The sequence below is a fragment of the Aspergillus pseudonomiae genome (genome assembly GCF_009193645.1).
Source record: "Aspergillus pseudonomiae strain CBS 119388 unplaced genomic scaffold BDV37scaffold_38, whole genome shotgun sequence".
Taxonomy (NCBI): domain Eukaryota; kingdom Fungi; phylum Ascomycota; class Eurotiomycetes; order Eurotiales; family Aspergillaceae; genus Aspergillus; species Aspergillus pseudonomiae.
Window position 1 is genome coordinate 123,372 of NW_022476030.1, and position 17,730 is coordinate 141,101.

The 17,730-nt window shown below is 47.1% G+C and overlaps 3 protein-coding genes across 3 annotated transcripts in view; 1 reads left to right on the plus strand and 2 right to left on the minus strand.

Annotated features, from left to right (window-relative positions):
* Positions 1-3,557, minus strand: part of BDV37DRAFT_283618 (homeobox domain-containing protein) — a gene marked incomplete at both ends in the record, with an annotated part of 3,725 nt that extends 168 nt beyond the window's left edge. Inside the window, 6 exons of the mRNA XM_032087332.1 lie at positions 29-124; positions 182-353; positions 1,679-2,018; positions 2,077-2,726; positions 2,782-2,919; positions 2,980-3,557. Coding sequence (XP_031940879.1) covers positions 29-124; positions 182-353; positions 1,679-2,018; positions 2,077-2,726; positions 2,782-2,919; positions 2,980-3,557 — 1,974 coding nt within the window. The remainder of the gene's footprint in view (positions 1-28; positions 125-181; positions 354-1,678; positions 2,019-2,076; positions 2,727-2,781; positions 2,920-2,979) is intronic.
* Positions 3,558-10,344: 6,787 nt separating this feature from the next.
* BDV37DRAFT_283619 (THO complex subunit THO1/HPR1) lies at positions 10,345-12,698 on the minus strand (the record flags this gene model as incomplete). The annotated part of the gene is made up of 7 exons (XM_032087333.1): positions 10,345-10,759; positions 10,819-11,132; positions 11,185-11,334; positions 11,396-12,082; positions 12,133-12,251; positions 12,305-12,383; positions 12,459-12,698. 7 exons carry the CDS (start codon positions 12,696-12,698, stop codon positions 10,345-10,347), a joined length of 2,004 nt encoding a protein of 667 aa, XP_031940880.1.
* Positions 12,699-12,806: 108 nt separating this feature from the next.
* On the plus strand, positions 12,807-17,548 carry BDV37DRAFT_133344 (RNA helicase aquarius). Its single transcript, XM_032078735.1, has 4 exons — positions 12,807-13,184; positions 13,241-13,341; positions 13,402-16,884; positions 16,953-17,548. Exons 1-4 carry the CDS (start codon positions 12,949-12,951, stop codon positions 17,402-17,404), a joined length of 4,272 nt encoding a protein of 1,423 aa, XP_031940881.1. The 5' UTR covers positions 12,807-12,948; the 3' UTR covers positions 17,405-17,548.
* Positions 17,549-17,730: the final 182 nt, after the last annotated feature.

Sequence of the window (17,730 nt, forward strand, 5' to 3'; positions counted from 1 at the left end):
AAAAAAAAAAAAAAAAAAAAAAACTCACAAGAAGGCCTTTTACCACATGGGCAAGCCTCGCCCGATACGGGATGGTTCTCACTTGGTGCGCGTTCGCATGTACATTGTCCAGCTGGGCGAGCCCCTTGAATAGTGTTAGTGATTATACATTGCCACATAGGGTAAAAAACAAAGCACGTACTACATGAGCACCGAGCCCCAGAGATAGTATTTTCGGTAGAAGCCTTGTTGCAAGTGCAATGAAGAGCGCTCTCCTTGCCGCAGGAGCACTTGGCTTGGGCTGCGCAAACGCAGGATCCGTCGCCGGAGGTTTTGCAACAGGTGGAAGTAGGATGAACCATTGTGAATTGTCGCTGGTCTGGTGTTAGTAGAACACTAAGCAAGTAATGCTTGGCTCTAGATGTATGACGTAAAGCCGAGGTGGATGTTCAATCAAAATGAACAAGTCAAGCTCGAAGACGCAGAGCACTGGAAAGGACGATTCGTGTTGATTTCAATAGTTAAGCCAAATAGATCCAGCGAGTATATCGGTTTCTGCAGAAAGAGAAAAAGAAAGTGATAGGGAAGATCGTAGAGAAACTGGATATTCTTTGATCTTTATACTTCCAACCCTGAATCATAGTACAAAAGCAATTAGCAATGGCTGTACGCTGATTGGCTGACTGGACGGGGTCCCGTGATAACGTCACCAATCATGCAACGCCTGTTGTTGACCATCGGTCATCGTTGGCGCAGGATTACTTTCACACGATGCTGATTTGACAGTCTCCTTCAGGCAATGCTTCGAATGGAATCAAATCGTCAAGTAAACTGAAATCTTTCGATGCCTACTGGTTCGGTGCGGATATAGTACCAAATTGAGTCATGGTTGGCTTGCTGAACTCAGGAGCGGGTGCCTACTACTGTACTAGAGCCATGTCTGCCAGACTCGCATATATACTAAAGAACGGGTTGAAGCCTTATGCCAGTAATAGTTTTCCCTACTACATAGCTTTACCTCAGTCAACATCCGAGTGATACTTTCTACACTGCATGCTGTATTCATCCAGCTTTACGTGGGTTCTTGTAGGGTCTCAAATAGCCTGACTAGAATTCAAAGCATCAGGTAGGTAGTACTTATACTGATCGTAAACCATACATCAGAAGTAATCAGTAGGTGTTCTCCAGAACAGAATGGACCTCTCACTCTCTCTCGCTCTCTCACAAATCCCCTGTATCGGGAAGAAAAAATCCTTGGATTAAAAATTGAAAGTGATGAAGGGAGCTGACGTGGAAAGGAAAGAGGGAACAAAGGTTGCAGATACTCTTGTGAAAAACAGGGAGAATAAACGCCAATATAACATCTCGTAGCGAAACCGCTAGCGAGTCTTATGCAAAAAATAATAAAAACAAATAATTTTTTCCCCTCCTTGTAAACACGACAATAGACCTAGACGACAATTAAGTAAATATATACTGGAATGAAGACGCAAACGCCACATATCACACAATACTAGCAACAGATAAAAAGATGAAAATAAAAAAAAAAAATATTAGCCGCCCAGGAAGATGATATAAACCAGGGGCGAAGGACTGATTAAAAGTCGAGACCAGCGGGAGTAGAGTAGGGAGTGAAGCTGCCCGTCATAGGCTCTGGGATTAGAGATAATTAGAGTATTCGAATGGTTGGTTGCTGAACTTGGTCCTCAATGGATCCAAGAGTTGCGGTGGATTATTGATTCGGTCTTCAGTAGAGCCGCCAACAGATCCATGTGACGCACTGCCTGTGTCAGAGGGAAACGACGCAGGAAGGCTCATACTAGATGCATTGGCCTGGGTGTATGGCATAGCAGTGCTCATACTATACGGATGGTGACTGTACGAATAGTGTCGATAGTCTGGAGCGTCTGAAACCGGTAGCGATTGCAGAGCAGGTATGTGTCTTCCCTGCGATTGAATGTGGGAGCTCAAGTCGAGCCCGCCAAATCCTTTCGAGGCGGGCATCGTGAGCGAGGGTTGGTAGCTATGTAATTGCTGGCCTATAGGCGAGAAGTCAGTTTTAAGCACAACCACAAAGGGTACAAAGGGAGTTCGTACTATTACCATCCATACTATATGCAATGGGTTGATCCGTTTGTCCGGTTGGGGAGACGGACCCTTCCAACTGCCGATGGCCATCGTATCCAACAACCATACTATTATTGCCTGGGCGGCTGATTCCATAATCCACGGGCCGCCGCCCGTACGACATACCAGGGTGACTGACCGGTTCACCTGGTCTAGAGTATCGGCCGGGAAAGTGCAGACTTGGGTTGAAAGACGGTTCGGAAAAACTGCTGGATCTCGAAAAGGGGAAGGCACTACGGTTGTGTCTCTGTAGTTCGGGGATAGGTGTTGGCGCAGCCCGATTTGCTAACGTGCCATTGGGCATATAGCCCTCCAAATTCCGATCAGTGCCAGTAGAGGGAAAGCCACTTCCTGTTGTTGTCGAGGCTGAGCTTAGTGGGGAGATCACATAGTCGTCGTCATTGAGTCGTGGTAGTCCGTCCGTCATAAGCATCTTTGAAACATTAGCGCCCGAAATAGATGCCATACGGCCCAGGGGAGACGGAACCGGTGTTTCTGACGAAGTCCTGTTGTCGAAGGGTGTCCTTAGCACTTGAGTAGTATCAAAGTCCTCCGGTAGTGCTCTAGATTTCAACATCCGCTCCCGATCATTGCTGGTAAGCCGCTTGAGCTTAGCTCGTCTATAAAAATGGCATTAGTGTGTTATTATAGTGGTGGCTAGAGCTGCAAGTATACCTGTTTTGAAACCAGACCTGAACTTGCCGCGGTGTCAACCCAGGTATCTCTCTTGACAATCGTTCTCGGTGCGCAGCGTCAGGGTGTGCTTGACGAGTGAACTCACTCATCAAGAAGCGAGTTTGATTATGTGTGAGTCTTCCAATTTCGTCAGCTGGGTTCTATTTACTTTAAACTGCATCACGCCCGATTACTCACCGGAATCTTTTCATCTTCTTCTTCTCTGTTTTAGGGTCCAACGCCGTTCTCGGCGACCCTGTTCCATCGTCCGAAGAAGCTCCTACTTCCGCATTGTTGTCGTGCTCGTTTTGTTCCTCTTGATCTCCTGTTCTTGCTTCTGGAGTCAACTCTCTTGGGGCTTGAGGGCTGGACCCCCCTCGAGGAATAGAGAGAAGAGGTTCACTGTGATTCAGTCTTTCGAGTTTCATTCGAGACAACGAAGCGTCGCCTTCAGCCTGCACATTCCGATTCCCCGAGGTGTCCGAGGGCATTTCTACCCCGGAATATCGAACTGAATTTGACGGACCTACGGGCGCTCCAGCTGAGAAGGCATTTTCAGCCTTTATGGCGGCAGACTGCATGTCGACAGGTGTCTTTGCTGAATCGCTTTCTTTCTCCAACGATCTGGGCAACCCAGGGGAGACTGCCTTTGTCCTCGAAGTAGCCTGTTCAACGTTCCAAGAAGGCGTCGACCAAGAATTCGTAATCGCAGTCAAATGAGAACTAGACGGGGGTGGCAAAGAAGATAACCAGATACAAGGTCCACTGACTGACATGGTAGTGAAGAGATAAATTTCCTTACTCCATGTAGTAGTGAAGATATTCCGTCGAACAAAGATCAGTAGCCCAACCTCGACGTATCTAGTCACTAATATCGAGATAGCCGCGGTTAGGTAAATGGGAACGCTGATTGAAACTTCCCGTCAAAACTAATGTATCCTGAGCCCCGAATTTCGAGACAAGAGCGTTCAACAAAAGACAGGGTGTGGTGTAGAATTCTCAGGGATTGTTAAGCTGCTCCGGTTGATAAAGAACAACGCTGACCCCTGGATGTCTCTTCAAGACAATGATTGAAATACCCAGTATGAGCTGAAACTGGGACCGCGGCAAGAAATGGGTCGAGCCGTCTGATGAGTGCTGGGGCCGGCTCAGATATAAGAAGGATAGTATAAAAAAGGTCCCACAATATTTGAGTCAAGTGAGTGAAGAACAAGGACAAACACGGTAGTGGAAATAAGTCAAGGAGAAAAGAAGTCCTAGACGGTAGCCTTGATCACGTTCAACAGCGGTCCACCGGATCTTCCACGTTGGCCACCCTGAGGTAGTGCTAAGAATGCAACAACGGGCTCGAAGGAACTGTCATCAATTGATGCGGGACCGGCGGAGACAGGGGACGAATAACTGTCTCTTTTTGATACAGGGAGTTAACCCGAACGTTAGACAAGATGCTAACGCGTAGACTGAACCTTAGGAAATAGAAGATAATAATGGTAATAATGATAATAATGATAAAGAAGAAAAATAAAAGCAGGTGGATAGAGGAAGGGGAAAGGGAGAATAAGAGGCCAGCTGTTTTAAGGGAAAACGATTAAAAGTCTTGAACGGGCCACAGATTGATAGTTCAGCACACGGAGATCTCACACCAGGCTACGAGTGCTAACTTATTCCCCGGTAGTAATTAAGGGTGGCAGCCAACGATCACAAGGAGTAGAAGAACAGACGCAATAATAGGAATGGTGGGTGGAAAGAAGGTTGGGTAGTGACTGGGGATCTCCCTCGACGGGTTCAAGTCTAATGTAGTATCGTATGCACTAGAACCAACAGTTGTAGGAACGCCGATGGTGGTCACCTAATCCTCTGACCGGTAAAGTCTCCTAAAGATGACAACACCAACAAAATTATCAAGTTGATAGAGCTGTCCCGAGCGTGTATCAAGACCTTCAAGGGAAGTAACGAGTGTATTCAGTGAGGGACAGGGACAGGGGAAAAATGTATAAAAATGATAATATTAAACAAAATAAAAAAAATAAAAGGGAGAGAGAGAGGGAGGGAGGGAGAGCTTGCCAGGATAAACGATATACGGCGTACACTATGGGGGGGAAGAAGCAACAAGAATGACTACGCCGAAGCTAAAGTGGCGATGGAGCACTCCACCTACATCCAAACAGAGTCAGATGGACCGAGTCGGCCGCAGCCCTGCGTAAAGGGACTAGATAAGGGGTAAGGAATGGTTCACGATCCAACTTGCAAGTATGTCCAACTAACTGTTCATTTCAACGCAGGTTGCCTGTCTTCTCAGCGGAGGTTTACAATTCACAGTCATGATTGCATGTAAATTTTCCGAAGTGGAACCTGCGACCAAAACCATCGCATCGCATCGTGCGGGTCAACGAGTCTGGGACACCCTAGTCCAACACCCACAAGCCATCCTCCTGGCTAGCCAACCGTTGTTTGAAGGGTAAATAGACCCTTGCTGGCTGGAGCTCATCCGACACCAATGCTGTTTTAGTGAAGACTGGTGCACCATGTGGAAGGGCTACCGACAGCGCTAGTCGTGCGTTGGCTCCATAATCCGCCGGAGACCGGGTTAGATCAAGGACCAAGTCCTCAGCCTAAGAACCACTTAGTTTAGCTGCTCCCCACCCCCCATCCGTCCATCCTAGAGGATACACATGCAAGTACCTCTCTCGGACAGAAGTAGTCCGCGGGGCGTTAGGGAAAAGCAGGAGGTGAATGGAAATCTAAAATAACCGTTGGTTTCAAACTGGAGGAGTTCTACATTCTCCTTCCTAGCATTGGGTATTAGTTGATCAGAGAGTAGGATGAGTCCATCGACGAAGACGATCGATCGACCGTTACTAGCCGGGTCCGCTGTCAACCACGCTCGGGTGCACGCCCACCCCATGGCTGGGTGCGCGAAAAAAAGACAGAACCGGCCGTATACGTAGGAGTGGTACGTACAGCTTCTCGTACTATGCTAGCCAGAGGGCCACCAAATGGAGCAGCAGGTAAGACCACCATGCCTATCTCAGTATAGCTCGAGAGATAGCCAGGGTTTGCGGAGAAAATGAAGAATGTTTCCGAGTTTCGAGCCTCCTGCGGCCGAAAAGAGAGTGCTATTGAAGACGAGTGCAGGAAAGCTCAGGGAACGGACCATGCACTGGGCGACCTGAACGGCCTCTGAACCGAGCGTGACGCTAAAAATCGTGCAGTCAACGGTTGACTCGGTTGAGTGGCGGCCTCATGTGCTCTCTCCACTTGGAAGAGGGGGACAAATTGGCTGGGAGAGACTAAACGCTTCCATTGGCTCCACCGAGACAACTTGCATGAAACAGTTCAGGGAAATGAGACTGGAGGGAAGTGGATAGAGAAGAAGATGAGGACCAATGTATTGTTTTGACGGGCCAAAGCAAATTAAAGGTAGCATACGTGAATATTAGATAAGATGTCGGAAACCGAAATAAGATTTACGGGAGAACAAGTAAAAGAAGCAAGAGAGCCAGAAAACTTGAACGAAAAACAAGGGGAAAAAAAAAAATCTCTGAAGATAGGGGAACCGACAGGTGGAAACAACGACAGTGGGGCATTTATCCAGCAATGAGAGTCAGGAGCAGGACTTAACTTTTTAGGTATTTAGGGTTAATCGACGTTGAAAGTTAGCCCAAGGTAGACACTCAATGAAGGTCGGGTGTATGCGCTATGCACTATGAACCTATGGGAGAGCGTATATACTTCGTATATAGTCATGGAGGTAAGTCTGTCAGTCTATCAGTCTGTCCTAAACTGTAAGGGAGGATATGATATGCATTTAAATATGATCAATAATAAGCCGCCATATTATTACACGCTGTGATTAATATCAACACAACTACCGAGGATGCAGAAGTGGCTGCCACTAATTGATTCAGGTCAGTTGGCATGAATGTACTCCGTGATTTATTCATAAATTGCATGAGTCGTGTACTCCGTAAGTCGGTACGGTAACGCCGTATGGTACCTTAATATCCCCTGACTATACTACTACCTAGTAGAGACTGGTAGGGTGCCCAGTATGTATATGCCAAAGCCACGGAGTCTTACTCGTATGACGGGGTCTTAATCGGATTAGCTTACTAGTAGCTACAGACAGCACTGGATGTACCTAGGCAGTTCTGTGCCTTAACGCAGAAGGTATTGTGTACTAGGAGTCTCAACACAACTGATAAGTTGTAACCTCGTAGGACACTAAGAAAAAAGAAGAGGGTGAGAAAATCAGGCTTCGGATAGTTCCAGGACCGCTTACCACTTAGGCCGGAGTTTAATCCCCATCCGATGCTGGCCATAACGCTCAACTAGTCAGAAACCTATGGAAGGGACCAAAACGGCGTAATGGTTCCTCGGTTTGTCTTGGCTCTCTTTTGTCCCTGTCTTCTTCCTCTGTCACTTAAACTTTTTTCCTTTTTTACTTTTTTTTTTTTTTTTCTTCTTTTTTTTTTTTTTTTTTTTTTTTTTTTTTTTTTTTTTTTTTTTTTTTTTTTTTTTTTTTTTTTTTTTTTTTTTTTTTTTAAAAACAATAGACGGGACGCACCGGATGATTCCTGATCGAGGAATCAGGGGAGGCAGCTCCGTACTCTGTATGGATTAGTAATTTATAGTAGATGATGGCTGACTGCACCTGGCAGTAGTCCGGTCAACTCCTGACTACCTTTCACTGAGTAAATACCCGACTGGATCTTCCAGGCAGAATCTCGGGACTGATTAACTCTCAATTGAGATGCTGACTCCAAGGGATGTGCCGTTTGATCGATGATTTTTTCTCTCTCTCTTTCTCTTTTCGATTCCCACTTCCATTTCATCTCTTTTCCCCCTTAACCCCTAAGTCCCCTTTCCACCGGAAAAAGCTGAAAAGGGCTTTCTCTAGAGATACTTTTTCGGCACACCCGACAAGTGGGGGAGGATGGGAATCGCTTACATCGATGTGGATATATGGAGATGAGAGGTGGCATGACTCTCAGCTGGATTGCAAGAGCCACATTGTGAAAAAAGCAAGCGTCGAGTGGATCATCCTCTGAGGGTTTGAGGACGATCACAGCTGAAGAGGGTAATCAAACATTCATTCTCATCGTGTGGGTGCGGGGAAGGAGATCCCAGGAATCGCGGTCGATCGAAGGTGAGTGGGTGAGAAGGATGGAGAGGAGCAACTTTAATCTCTTTCAAGACTTCTCGTGGATGCCAAGAAGACTGGCGGCCCCTTCTAATTTCATTCGGTCCGTACGGACTGCGGTTTGAATTGAGAGATAACTTACATCATCTCTCAGGACTCTTACTGCTTCTGTTGGACGGTGGAAACAACTCCCGCTAACAGGTGGATACTGCTCTCGATCCCATTACGCAAGCCAACAATTGGCGCTGCGCTTCGGGTGCCAGATTTCGGCCAAATTGTTCCGAGTCCAATGAAGTTACAACAGAACTAAACGAGGCCGAGTAGGGGGGGAGGGCGGGTAAAAAGGGAAAAGAAAACGCAAAAAAGAAAAAAAAAAAAAAAAAGAAAAAAAAAAAAAAAAAGAAAAAAAAAAAAAAGAAGCGAAAGGGAAGAGCAAAAAGAGGGAAATAATAATACTAATAACATGCATGTGTACATACATACATACATCCACATACATCCACATACCTATGTCATACACACACCTCCAAAGTTTATCATGGTTAGGGCCTCATATTTTTCCACGGCGGTACCCCTGTCGGAGTAAAATCAATTGCGCGATTGGTATTATCTCCGATGCAGGTTCCTGCGGGAACCATTGTGGAAAAAGTGTCTGTGCGGGTCGGTTGGTAACAGTGAAACGTCGTTTAGCCCTGACAAGGTTTTCAATGGACCTCTTACTCCTTTGGGGCGAATAGAGAACTACCTCTATCCTTGATCTACGAATCAGAAGCTTCGCATCTATACCTACATCCAGGTACTACGGAGTACCGACTCTGTCGTATATTCCATAGGTTCTGTACTTTACAAGTTTACATACCTCTGTGTAGGTAGGTATGTACAGAACCTTGGGCTCTCCCCGTTATGTTAATCTCTACCTAGGTCCAGTACATTCGTTTATTAATGTTTAAATGGATCTGATACGGCCAGACTATATGAAGAGCCCCTATCGAAAAAATAAAATAAAATAAAATAAAATAAAATAATAATAATAATAATAATAATAATAATAATAAATAAATAATAATAATAATACGTACGAAAGAAAAAAGAAAACCTAGAGAAGCACAACCAAACGAAGACATGCGAACATTAAAGGTGGACTTGCTTCACCAAAGTTTCCTTTTTCGGCTGGGATCCTTCTCGCTTCGAAAGATACCATTTAGCTAATATACAGGTCACTTCCACCGTGTATGGGACCTGAACGAGTCATGGCACTCTCCGTAATCATTGCCCCAAAGACGGCCCAGGCAGAAGTGTAAGAGGTGAACTGAGACGAAACCGGCGCAAACCGAAAGATGAATGATATACCCGATGTTGATACGAATAGGCACTTCGCCCCCCGAAGTATGTATATACAGTAGATAATTGCAGAAACTCTCAAGCGACAACTGCTCCCTCGGTTGCAAGTACATACGTAGGGTTGTCACTTAATTTTACTTGAAAGCTAGGTTGACAGAGGGATCAAGCGTCTATCAGGTGAGGATGGTGAAACGTGGCGTATCAGATCATCCGGATTCCTTTGGGCCCAGCAATCACACTGTAATCTCGCATGACAGTTATCAAGGGGCAATCTTAAAGTAAGGAGTGAGAAATCATTCCGCCGGTTCGGGTGATATACCTACGATCCTTACGTAGCAGGTAGATAGATAGTACAAATGAGATCCACGGTTATGCAGGTACGTCCATGTAATATTAGAGTTGGTGATCCCCGAGACATTCGGACCCTCGCCCGTAGCTTATCCGTCCGCGTTGCCAAAGAAGCGGCGTGCTCTCTGAGGCAGTCTCAGTAACCGTGGGTACTGACAAGTTTATCCTCACACCTCAGACTACCCCGAGGAATGAATCCCCCCTCTGGGTCACAAAGTGGATTATCAGGGAGCCTCCAATTTCCGGTCAGCGGTACCCTTACTATGTCCCTACCCCTCTCATTATTCCTTTGTCGCCTCCCTGTCGGTCCCCATGAGCTCCTAAAAGTTGCTCCTGCTCACAGAGTATCTAATGGGGCGGGAGAAACTTCGGGTGTTGCCACAGCTGAGGACTAAACTGCACGCCAAAATGAGGGTCATCAAAATGAGGCCAATCAAAAGGACCAAGATCCCCCCGCCGTAATCTCCCATTTCAAGTCCTTCGTCATCATGAACACGCCCCAACTCTTCCCGGAAAACTCAGTCCACATACTAATGTCCGTGTCATATTATTTACGGCACTGCAGGACTCCCGCATAGCGTTGTGACAGTGATGCATACAAGCACATGAAATCATCAAACGGTGTACCGAATCAGTATCCATCAGGATCGTACCTAGGTAGGGGTTCGTTCTTCGGCGCCAATGAGAGCCAATCATGACAATGCGTTCTCTGGCCACCTGTGTGGCGTTCTTCATGTGTCTGCTGGTGCTGCTGCATCCTTCGAATCAGCTGAACTTTTCTCGGTGGCAACGGTGGCATTCCCTTGTTCGGAACTGGTAGGCCCATGATCATGCCCCGAACCACCAGACTCGCCCTCGGTTGAGGCTTTCATCATTGTATCATGAGCCTGAGGGGTGCCTTCAAGAACCTGGGGAGTTCCTTCGGAAGGCTGCGGAGCCTCAAAAAGCAGCTTCAAGTTTTTGCCATCGTCAATCTTGTCGAACGCAGCGAGCTTGCTTTTTGCGGAAAGCCTTAATATACGCCATGTCTTGCTCGCTTTGGCGCGTGTCGCATTCTCTTTATCCTCCTTTGTCTGTGCAGTATCCCTATCTAATTCATCGTCCATTATACCCATCATAAACGAATCAGAGGAAGGCACCGTGAATCTGCGATATTGTCAACTGCCAAATAATCAGATTTACGATGATGATCCACGGGTGCTTACCTTTGAGCTTCCTTAAGCCTCTCAAGACCGGCTCGTGATTCGCCCTCGGAGAGGAAGTTCAGATTTAGCGAGCCCATGGGTGAAGACCGAAGGCGCTTGTTGGCGTAGACTTTAGTTGCATGCTCACGAGCACCAAGGTAGTCCGCTACGGAAACAGGGGGTCTCTCGATTAATGGACAGCCTTCAGCTTTCCAGCGAACCCAATTCTTGTCTCTCGACAAAACGGTGTCCACCATTCGGTAGTAGAATTTTCCACCGACACCGTCCTGAAGATACTCTTCTATTGCCTTTCTCATCTTGACTGCCCATTTAGCCTGCAACTGTTAACAAAGGCCATGAGTCTAAGTATCCGTGGGTGGTTCCTACATCGTCCTCATTCAATACAAACCCGTAGAGCACAGATTTGTTAGTCAACTCGGCTAGCTTTGCCTTCGCCTTAGGAGTAAGTGAGAGCATGAAATCCAGGAGAATAAGCGCCTGGACCAGAACATGCCTCCGAAACGCTGTGTCATTGACCTGCATTTGAGAGTTGGCACAAGCCACCGAAAGGGGGCCAGACAAAAAAGAAAAAACTTACTTCAAGGTCAAATAAATCCCTGCTTGTCAAGTACTTCGGGTTGAAACTGCTTGCAATTTCTTGGCCGTCTGCAGTTCTCTTCCGTTTGTTGGATTTTCGAAGCTCTTCGGACGTCTTGCTCGTGCCGGAACTTTCAAGGTCTGTGTTAACCGATTTGAAGGCAGAAAGAGTAGCTTCAAGTCCCGTCCTGAATGTGGTGAAATGTTGGGGATCGAATATCCTGGTTGGAGCAGAGAAATATGCCTGGAGGCCCCAGAACATAGGATATAGTGTGTTTAAGTCGTTCGCTTTCTCATCAACACCTTCGTCTTGCGAAATAATGACTTTCGGGGCCGTCGATTGATCTTGAATAGAGGCCTGAGGATCCGAGAGAGACGGTGAATCAGTATTGTTGTCTTCCTGTTGGTTTTCAACAATAGTCGTTGGTGGTTCATGCTCGTCAGACATTACTACATCCGCCTCATCTGGCACTCTGGTGTCGGGTTTAAGAATTTCATCGTAGGTGGTGACATTCTCGGTATGATATTCGCCCCGAAGGTTGACGGCGCTCTTGTCCCCTAGCGGAAAACTCTGGAAGAGGAAGATAAAGACACGTCCGCAAAAGACAGTATCTTCGGCTCGCGAAAGCCTCCGCAGGAGTTCGTTGCAGGATCTCAGAATGATTAAACTTTTCTGCTTAAAGTGTTTCTTCGGCGGTGTCAATAGTTGCGCTAGAGAGGATTCTGAGTTGTACATACTTTAGTATTCCGTTCTCTTCGAGACTCAAGATAGTCAAAAACTTTGCGACAGCCATCAATAGTTTGGCTATCAAGTAATTCCTCCATCAGCCAAAATATAAGACCAGGCTCACACTGTTCTGTTGATTCGTCAGGATACTATCGAGGCCGCGAGACTAAATTCCAAACGAACCATTATCCGAGAAGATTGAGATTATGTCGAGCAGATTCCATATTTGTATGAATGCCGGCTCTTCAATGGATGTAGTGGCCTTCGTTAAGAGTCGGTTAGCGATCCCTGAACTCCATGGATAGACAAGAAGGATTGCAATAATAAAGCCACTTACAAGCAAACTATAAAACCTCTCCCTGAATGTGATTTCCACTGCGGCAAACTGTGTCTGTTGGCTAAGCCGATTTGCAACCTTCTCATCATCGCCTTCCACTTTCCAGATCGCTTCTCCAAGGTGTGCTTCAGTCAACGGAGGTTCGATTTGCTTGTCCGGTTTGACTAGTTCGGCTCGAGCGAGGAGTCTATCAACTAATCTCCTATAGATATGTATCGATTCAACATCCTCGTCGGCCATCCTTGCGAGCAACAATTCCAAGTAAAGATGGGATGAAGGAGATGCGAGAATTGTGTCGTAAGGAGCTCCCGATACAATAAAGGATCACGAGGCCATTGTTGCGGCTCTGCGGGTTCTAGCCGCTGGAAGCAACTTCCTTAGCCGCGCGCCAGAAGCTTTCCCATCCCGCCGCGACGGACCACTTGCGCAGATATATCCGACGAGGGCGCGGAGTCCTTTTTTTGTTTTTTTACAAACCTAACGTCAAGGAATGGGCCTACAATCACGTCAGGCAATGGCGCACGGGCTTGATTCCAGGCCCACCGTTGAGGATTTTCGCGAAGACAGCGCGTGGGTGCAGTTAGCCAAAACTCATTGGCTTGAGACATCCAAGGTCCGGAAAGTCAAGCAGGATGTCATCAAGAAGGATATATGGGACCCTCTCGAAGCGGATAATTTCAGCTTTCGCTCGCTTCTAACGTTGGAAAATTTGAATATTTTAGAGAAGTACACATTGATACAGTACTCTTTGCGATGTAATGCCTCGACTAACCAGTTATAAGGTTTCTCTGGCCGACCTACACAGAAGATGCTTCGAACTACCATGTATTGCTGCTGGCGCTTATTGTCACTGTCAAACAGCGAGAACATCTGCCGATATGGGGTGAGTCTACCTTCCTCCTGCATATGGTCAATCCTGTGTGAGGTACTTACAGAACACCAGACATCTTCTCTGATCGGCCGGATGACTTTTCCAACCTTTTCCATCGAATTCTCTCCATGAGCATCGACCAGTCCCTTTCTACATCGTCGCACCTGTCCATAGTATCCTTTATAATCAGCTCCTTCCAATCCCTCGAGAATGTTTCGATACGGAAGGAATGTGCACCTCTGGTTTCCATTTCGATTTGGCACAATCTCTCGAGTGACGATGCCCGAGAACAGCTGCTGGGAAAGGGCCCCACGCTGAAGAAAACGTGGAGAGCTGCCGCGAAGCGATATGATGCAGCAGACGAAGTAACCAAAGCGAAAATGAGGTTTGACCGGTCATGGCTCTACACGATGCTTCTCGATTTTTTTCGGAGATTGAACGGCGCCGAGAAAGACCAGGTGGATAACCTGCGTTATTGTGAAAGGTTTCTTGAATTCCTAGTGGATCTGGAAAGTCAACTTCCCACGAGACGATATGTCAACACATTGCTGAAAGATCTCAACATTCTACCAGTCGTTCGTTTATCGGAACTCTACCGGTCTTCAGAGAATGAGCTATTCCGTGACTTGTATAATCTCTTAAAGCATTTTGCTACATTCTCAATTGACGATTATACAGGCGAGAGCCTGTCACCCCAGGCAGTGTATGATACCCACTGCCAGGAACTAGCGCACTTGCAGCGAACTTCCATGAAATACTTTAAGGACAAATTAATGATCCTAGCTTTGTCGAATTACGGTTCAATTGAGCAACGTCCGGAGCTGGAAGGGCAGCTATCTTCTTTAGATGACTCTGAGCTCCGAAGCCTTTGTTCTCACCTCGGATTTCGGACAGACTATCCGAAACAGTGTCACATCACGCCTGATCGCCATCTATATCTAGAAATACTCTTATCCTTTTACGAGCGCAAGGCACCATTTCAAGATGTGGTATCACGCCTAAGTGTTGTTCCGACAGAAGAAAACCTCTATGACCCAGCTTTACTGCGGAATGAAACCTATGACGGATCTAGGCCACTTGCAATTCCAAAATTGAACCTTCAATACTTGAGCCTAGGAGACTTTCTATGGCGCTCATTCCTCTTGTATCGATCCGAAGCCTTCTTCCAAATTCGCAAAGATATGGAAACGATCGTCAAGCGAATGCAGCCCCGAGCCAGTCGAGACGGCAAAAGCCTGACTTTTGATGGGTTCTCCCGGATGGCTATCCCTATTTCGAAACCTGCTATCATAGAGGTTGCGCCCCCGAAGGTTGGCTTCACAAACCCAGCTTTCGTGCGAGCCGAGATCGTGATTGAGGTTGGCAGGCTGGCAGACCACGTCCGGATGGAATGGGAGTCCCTCCGCCCCGACGACGTGGTTTTCCTTCTGGCTGTGCAGCCTGGCGCTGCAAACAAACTGGCGTTCCAGGACCCCACCTCAATTGATACCCCTAGCCTAACGCACCTCAGAACAGCGGAAATTGTGCAGGTCCTTGATGAAAATGGCCGTCCATTGCGCGAACCCGTTTCGGGGCAGACCAATGGCCATCGGTCGAGACCACGCATCAGGAGACTTTTGGTTAATCTTGACCCTGATGCCTTCAAAACGGACAAAGATCGCAGCATGCAGGGAAAGCCAGATATTTATCCGCTGGTCAACGTAGTCGCAAGGAGAAAGGGAAGGGAAAACAATTTCAAATCGATACTGGAGACTATGCAAAGGCTCATTGTCTCCGATATCACTCTTCCCTCTTGGCTGCAAGACATTTTTTTGGGTTATGGGGATCCTGCAGGGGCCCATTACACAGAATTGCCGAACAGACTTAAGTCGGTCGATTTTCGCGATACGTTCTTGGACTGGCAGCATCTGGTCGAAAGCTTCCCGGGGACAACAATTGAACCTTCTGGCGAGGAGACATCAAGCTTTGGACCGCCTTATGTGCTCGAATATGTTGAAGATTCCCAAAAAACGCCTTCGGCGAATGCCTCCAAGAAGCGGCGGAGGGATCAAACCGAGAAGGAAAAATCACCCTCATACTCACTTCGTGTTTCGACATATAAGCCACCTAACCCAGGCCCGTATCCTGTCGATGCGCCTAAACTAAACTCTGTCCGCTTCACACCAGCTCAGGTGGAAGCTATCGCATCTGGGACACAGCCTGGGTTAACTATTATCGTCGGACCTCCTGGAACTGGAAAGACGGATGTTGCAACGCAAATCATTAATAACATTTACCATGATTTCCCTAATGAGCGCACGCTGTTGGTTGCGCACAGCAACCAGGCGTTAAACCAACTTTTCCAGAAGATAGTTGCACTGGATATCGACGAACGCCACCTTTTGCGCCTTGGTCACGGCGAAGAAGAGTTGGAGACCGAGTCAAGCTATAGCAAATATGGCCGGGTTGAATCATTCCTCGATAACCGTAACTATTATCTCTCTGAAGTTACACGGTTAGCATCATCGATTGGAGCACAGGGCGCTCATGGAAGCACCTGCGAGACCGCCGGGTACTTCAACACTGTATACATTCAGCCTGCATGGGCAAAATTTTGGGATCAGGCCCGCACCGAAAATATCTCTATCGAAGAGATCATTGCAGCTTTCCCATTCCATGCTTACTTTTCCAATGCCCCACAGCCCGTATTCGACCCTTCAGGTCCTAAAGAGGCAGTGCTAGATGTAGCAGAAGGTTGCCAGCGGCACATTGACAAGATATTCTTTGAGCTAGAAGATATTCGACCATTTGAGATTTTACGGCAACCAAAAGACAAGGCTAATTACCTCCTAGTGAAAGAGGCCAGGATCATCGCAATGACATCCACACATGCAGCAATGCGCCGCCAGGAGATTGCCGATCTTGGCTTCCACTATGACAATGTTGTGATGGAAGAAGCCGCACAGATCACAGAGATTGAAAGCTTCATTCCCTCCGCCTTGCAAACAATGAAGGGTGGCCAGCTCCCATTGAAACGCGTGGTGCTCTGCGGTGACCATCTCCAGAATTCCCCAATCATCCAAAACCTTGCGTTCCGGCAATACGCACATTTTGAACAAAGTCTCTTCCTTCGCCTGGTAAGATTGGGTGTCCCTGTAATTACGCTTGATCAGCAGGGTCGTTCGAGACGTAGCATCGCAGAACTATTTCGCTGGCGTTACAAGCAACTGGGAGACCTATCAGTTGTTGAGACAGCCGATGAGTTCAAGCAGGCAAATGCTGGGTTCCAGTTCGATTACCAATTCATCAACGTTCCTGATTACCAGGGCACGGGTGAACGGGAACCTGCACCTCATTTCATTCAAAACCTGGGCGAAGCAGAATACGCCGTAGCCCTCTATCAATACATGCGGTTACTTGGCTACCCAGCGTCGAAGATATCCATTCTTGCTACCTATGCGGGACAAACAGCGCTGATAAAGGATGTCTTGAACCACCGCTGCGCCAAGAATGCCTTGTTCGGCATGCCGAAGATCGTGACTACCGTGGACAAGTATCAAGGCGAACAAAACGACTGTAAGTCGATTCCCATTTATCTCTTAACCAAATTGTCTGTGAAATCCTTTACTGACTTGGAGCTACAGATGTAATTCTCTCACTCACACGAACTCGTACGGTTGGTTACCTACGTGATGTCCGTCGTCTAACGGTTGCACTTTCTCGTGCCCGTCTTGGTCTCTACATACTCGGTCGGCGCGAGGTATTCGAGTCGTGCTATGAGCTTAAGCCAGCATTTGACATATTATTCCAACGCCCTGATAAGCTCATGCTTGCTCCAGGCGAAATGTTCCCAACTGCACGAGCGCTGGGCGATGAGGTTCAAGGCACACCGATGGAAGGAGTGGAACATCTTGGCCAGTATGTGTTCGAAATGACTCAGGCTAAGCTCAAGGCAATAGGAGAGCAAGACATCATGGTTGAGGACGCGATGCCGAATGGTGAGGAGGGTCTAATGGATGAGGACGAGGTCATGCTTGGTGCAGGTGAAGAACAAGATGAAGACCCTCTACACGAGCATGTCTTCACTGGAGCGTAGAAATTCTGCGGCCCAACTAGTACAAGTGCCGTCTGGTCTTGTTCACAGGGCTACAGAATTGAGGATTGTGAGACCATGGACTCAGAATAGCTGTAAAATGCTCAAGGACGGTGGCGTTGTATCGCGTGTGTCTTCATTTTATCAGGATCATTGGTATAAGAATAAAAATTATGGGATTTCAACCCGAATAGGTTGGAAAACGATTGTTCGAGTTTTGATTTTATTGGCTGGGTGCTACATGAAATGGTCTTCCAATGTGTATCATGAAATTCGTTCTGTGGACAGCTTGCAGCAAAGCCCACCGCTATCTTAATATATGCGAGATG

What these genes read in the sequence shown, in the direction of transcription:
- BDV37DRAFT_133344 (XM_032078735.1), top strand. Translation starts at nt 12,949, where the DNA reads ATGGGCCTACAATCACGTCAGGCAATGGCGCACGGGCTTGATTCCAGG. An exon ending in AGAACATCTGCCGATATGGG is followed by an intron (nt 13,342 to 13,401) that starts GTGAGTCTACCT and finishes ACAGAACACCAG; the next exon opens with ACATCTTCTCTGATCGGCCG. An exon ending in TCAAGGCGAACAAAACGACT is followed by an intron (nt 16,885 to 16,952) that starts GTAAGTCGATTC and finishes TTGGAGCTACAG; the next exon opens with ATGTAATTCTCTCACTCACA.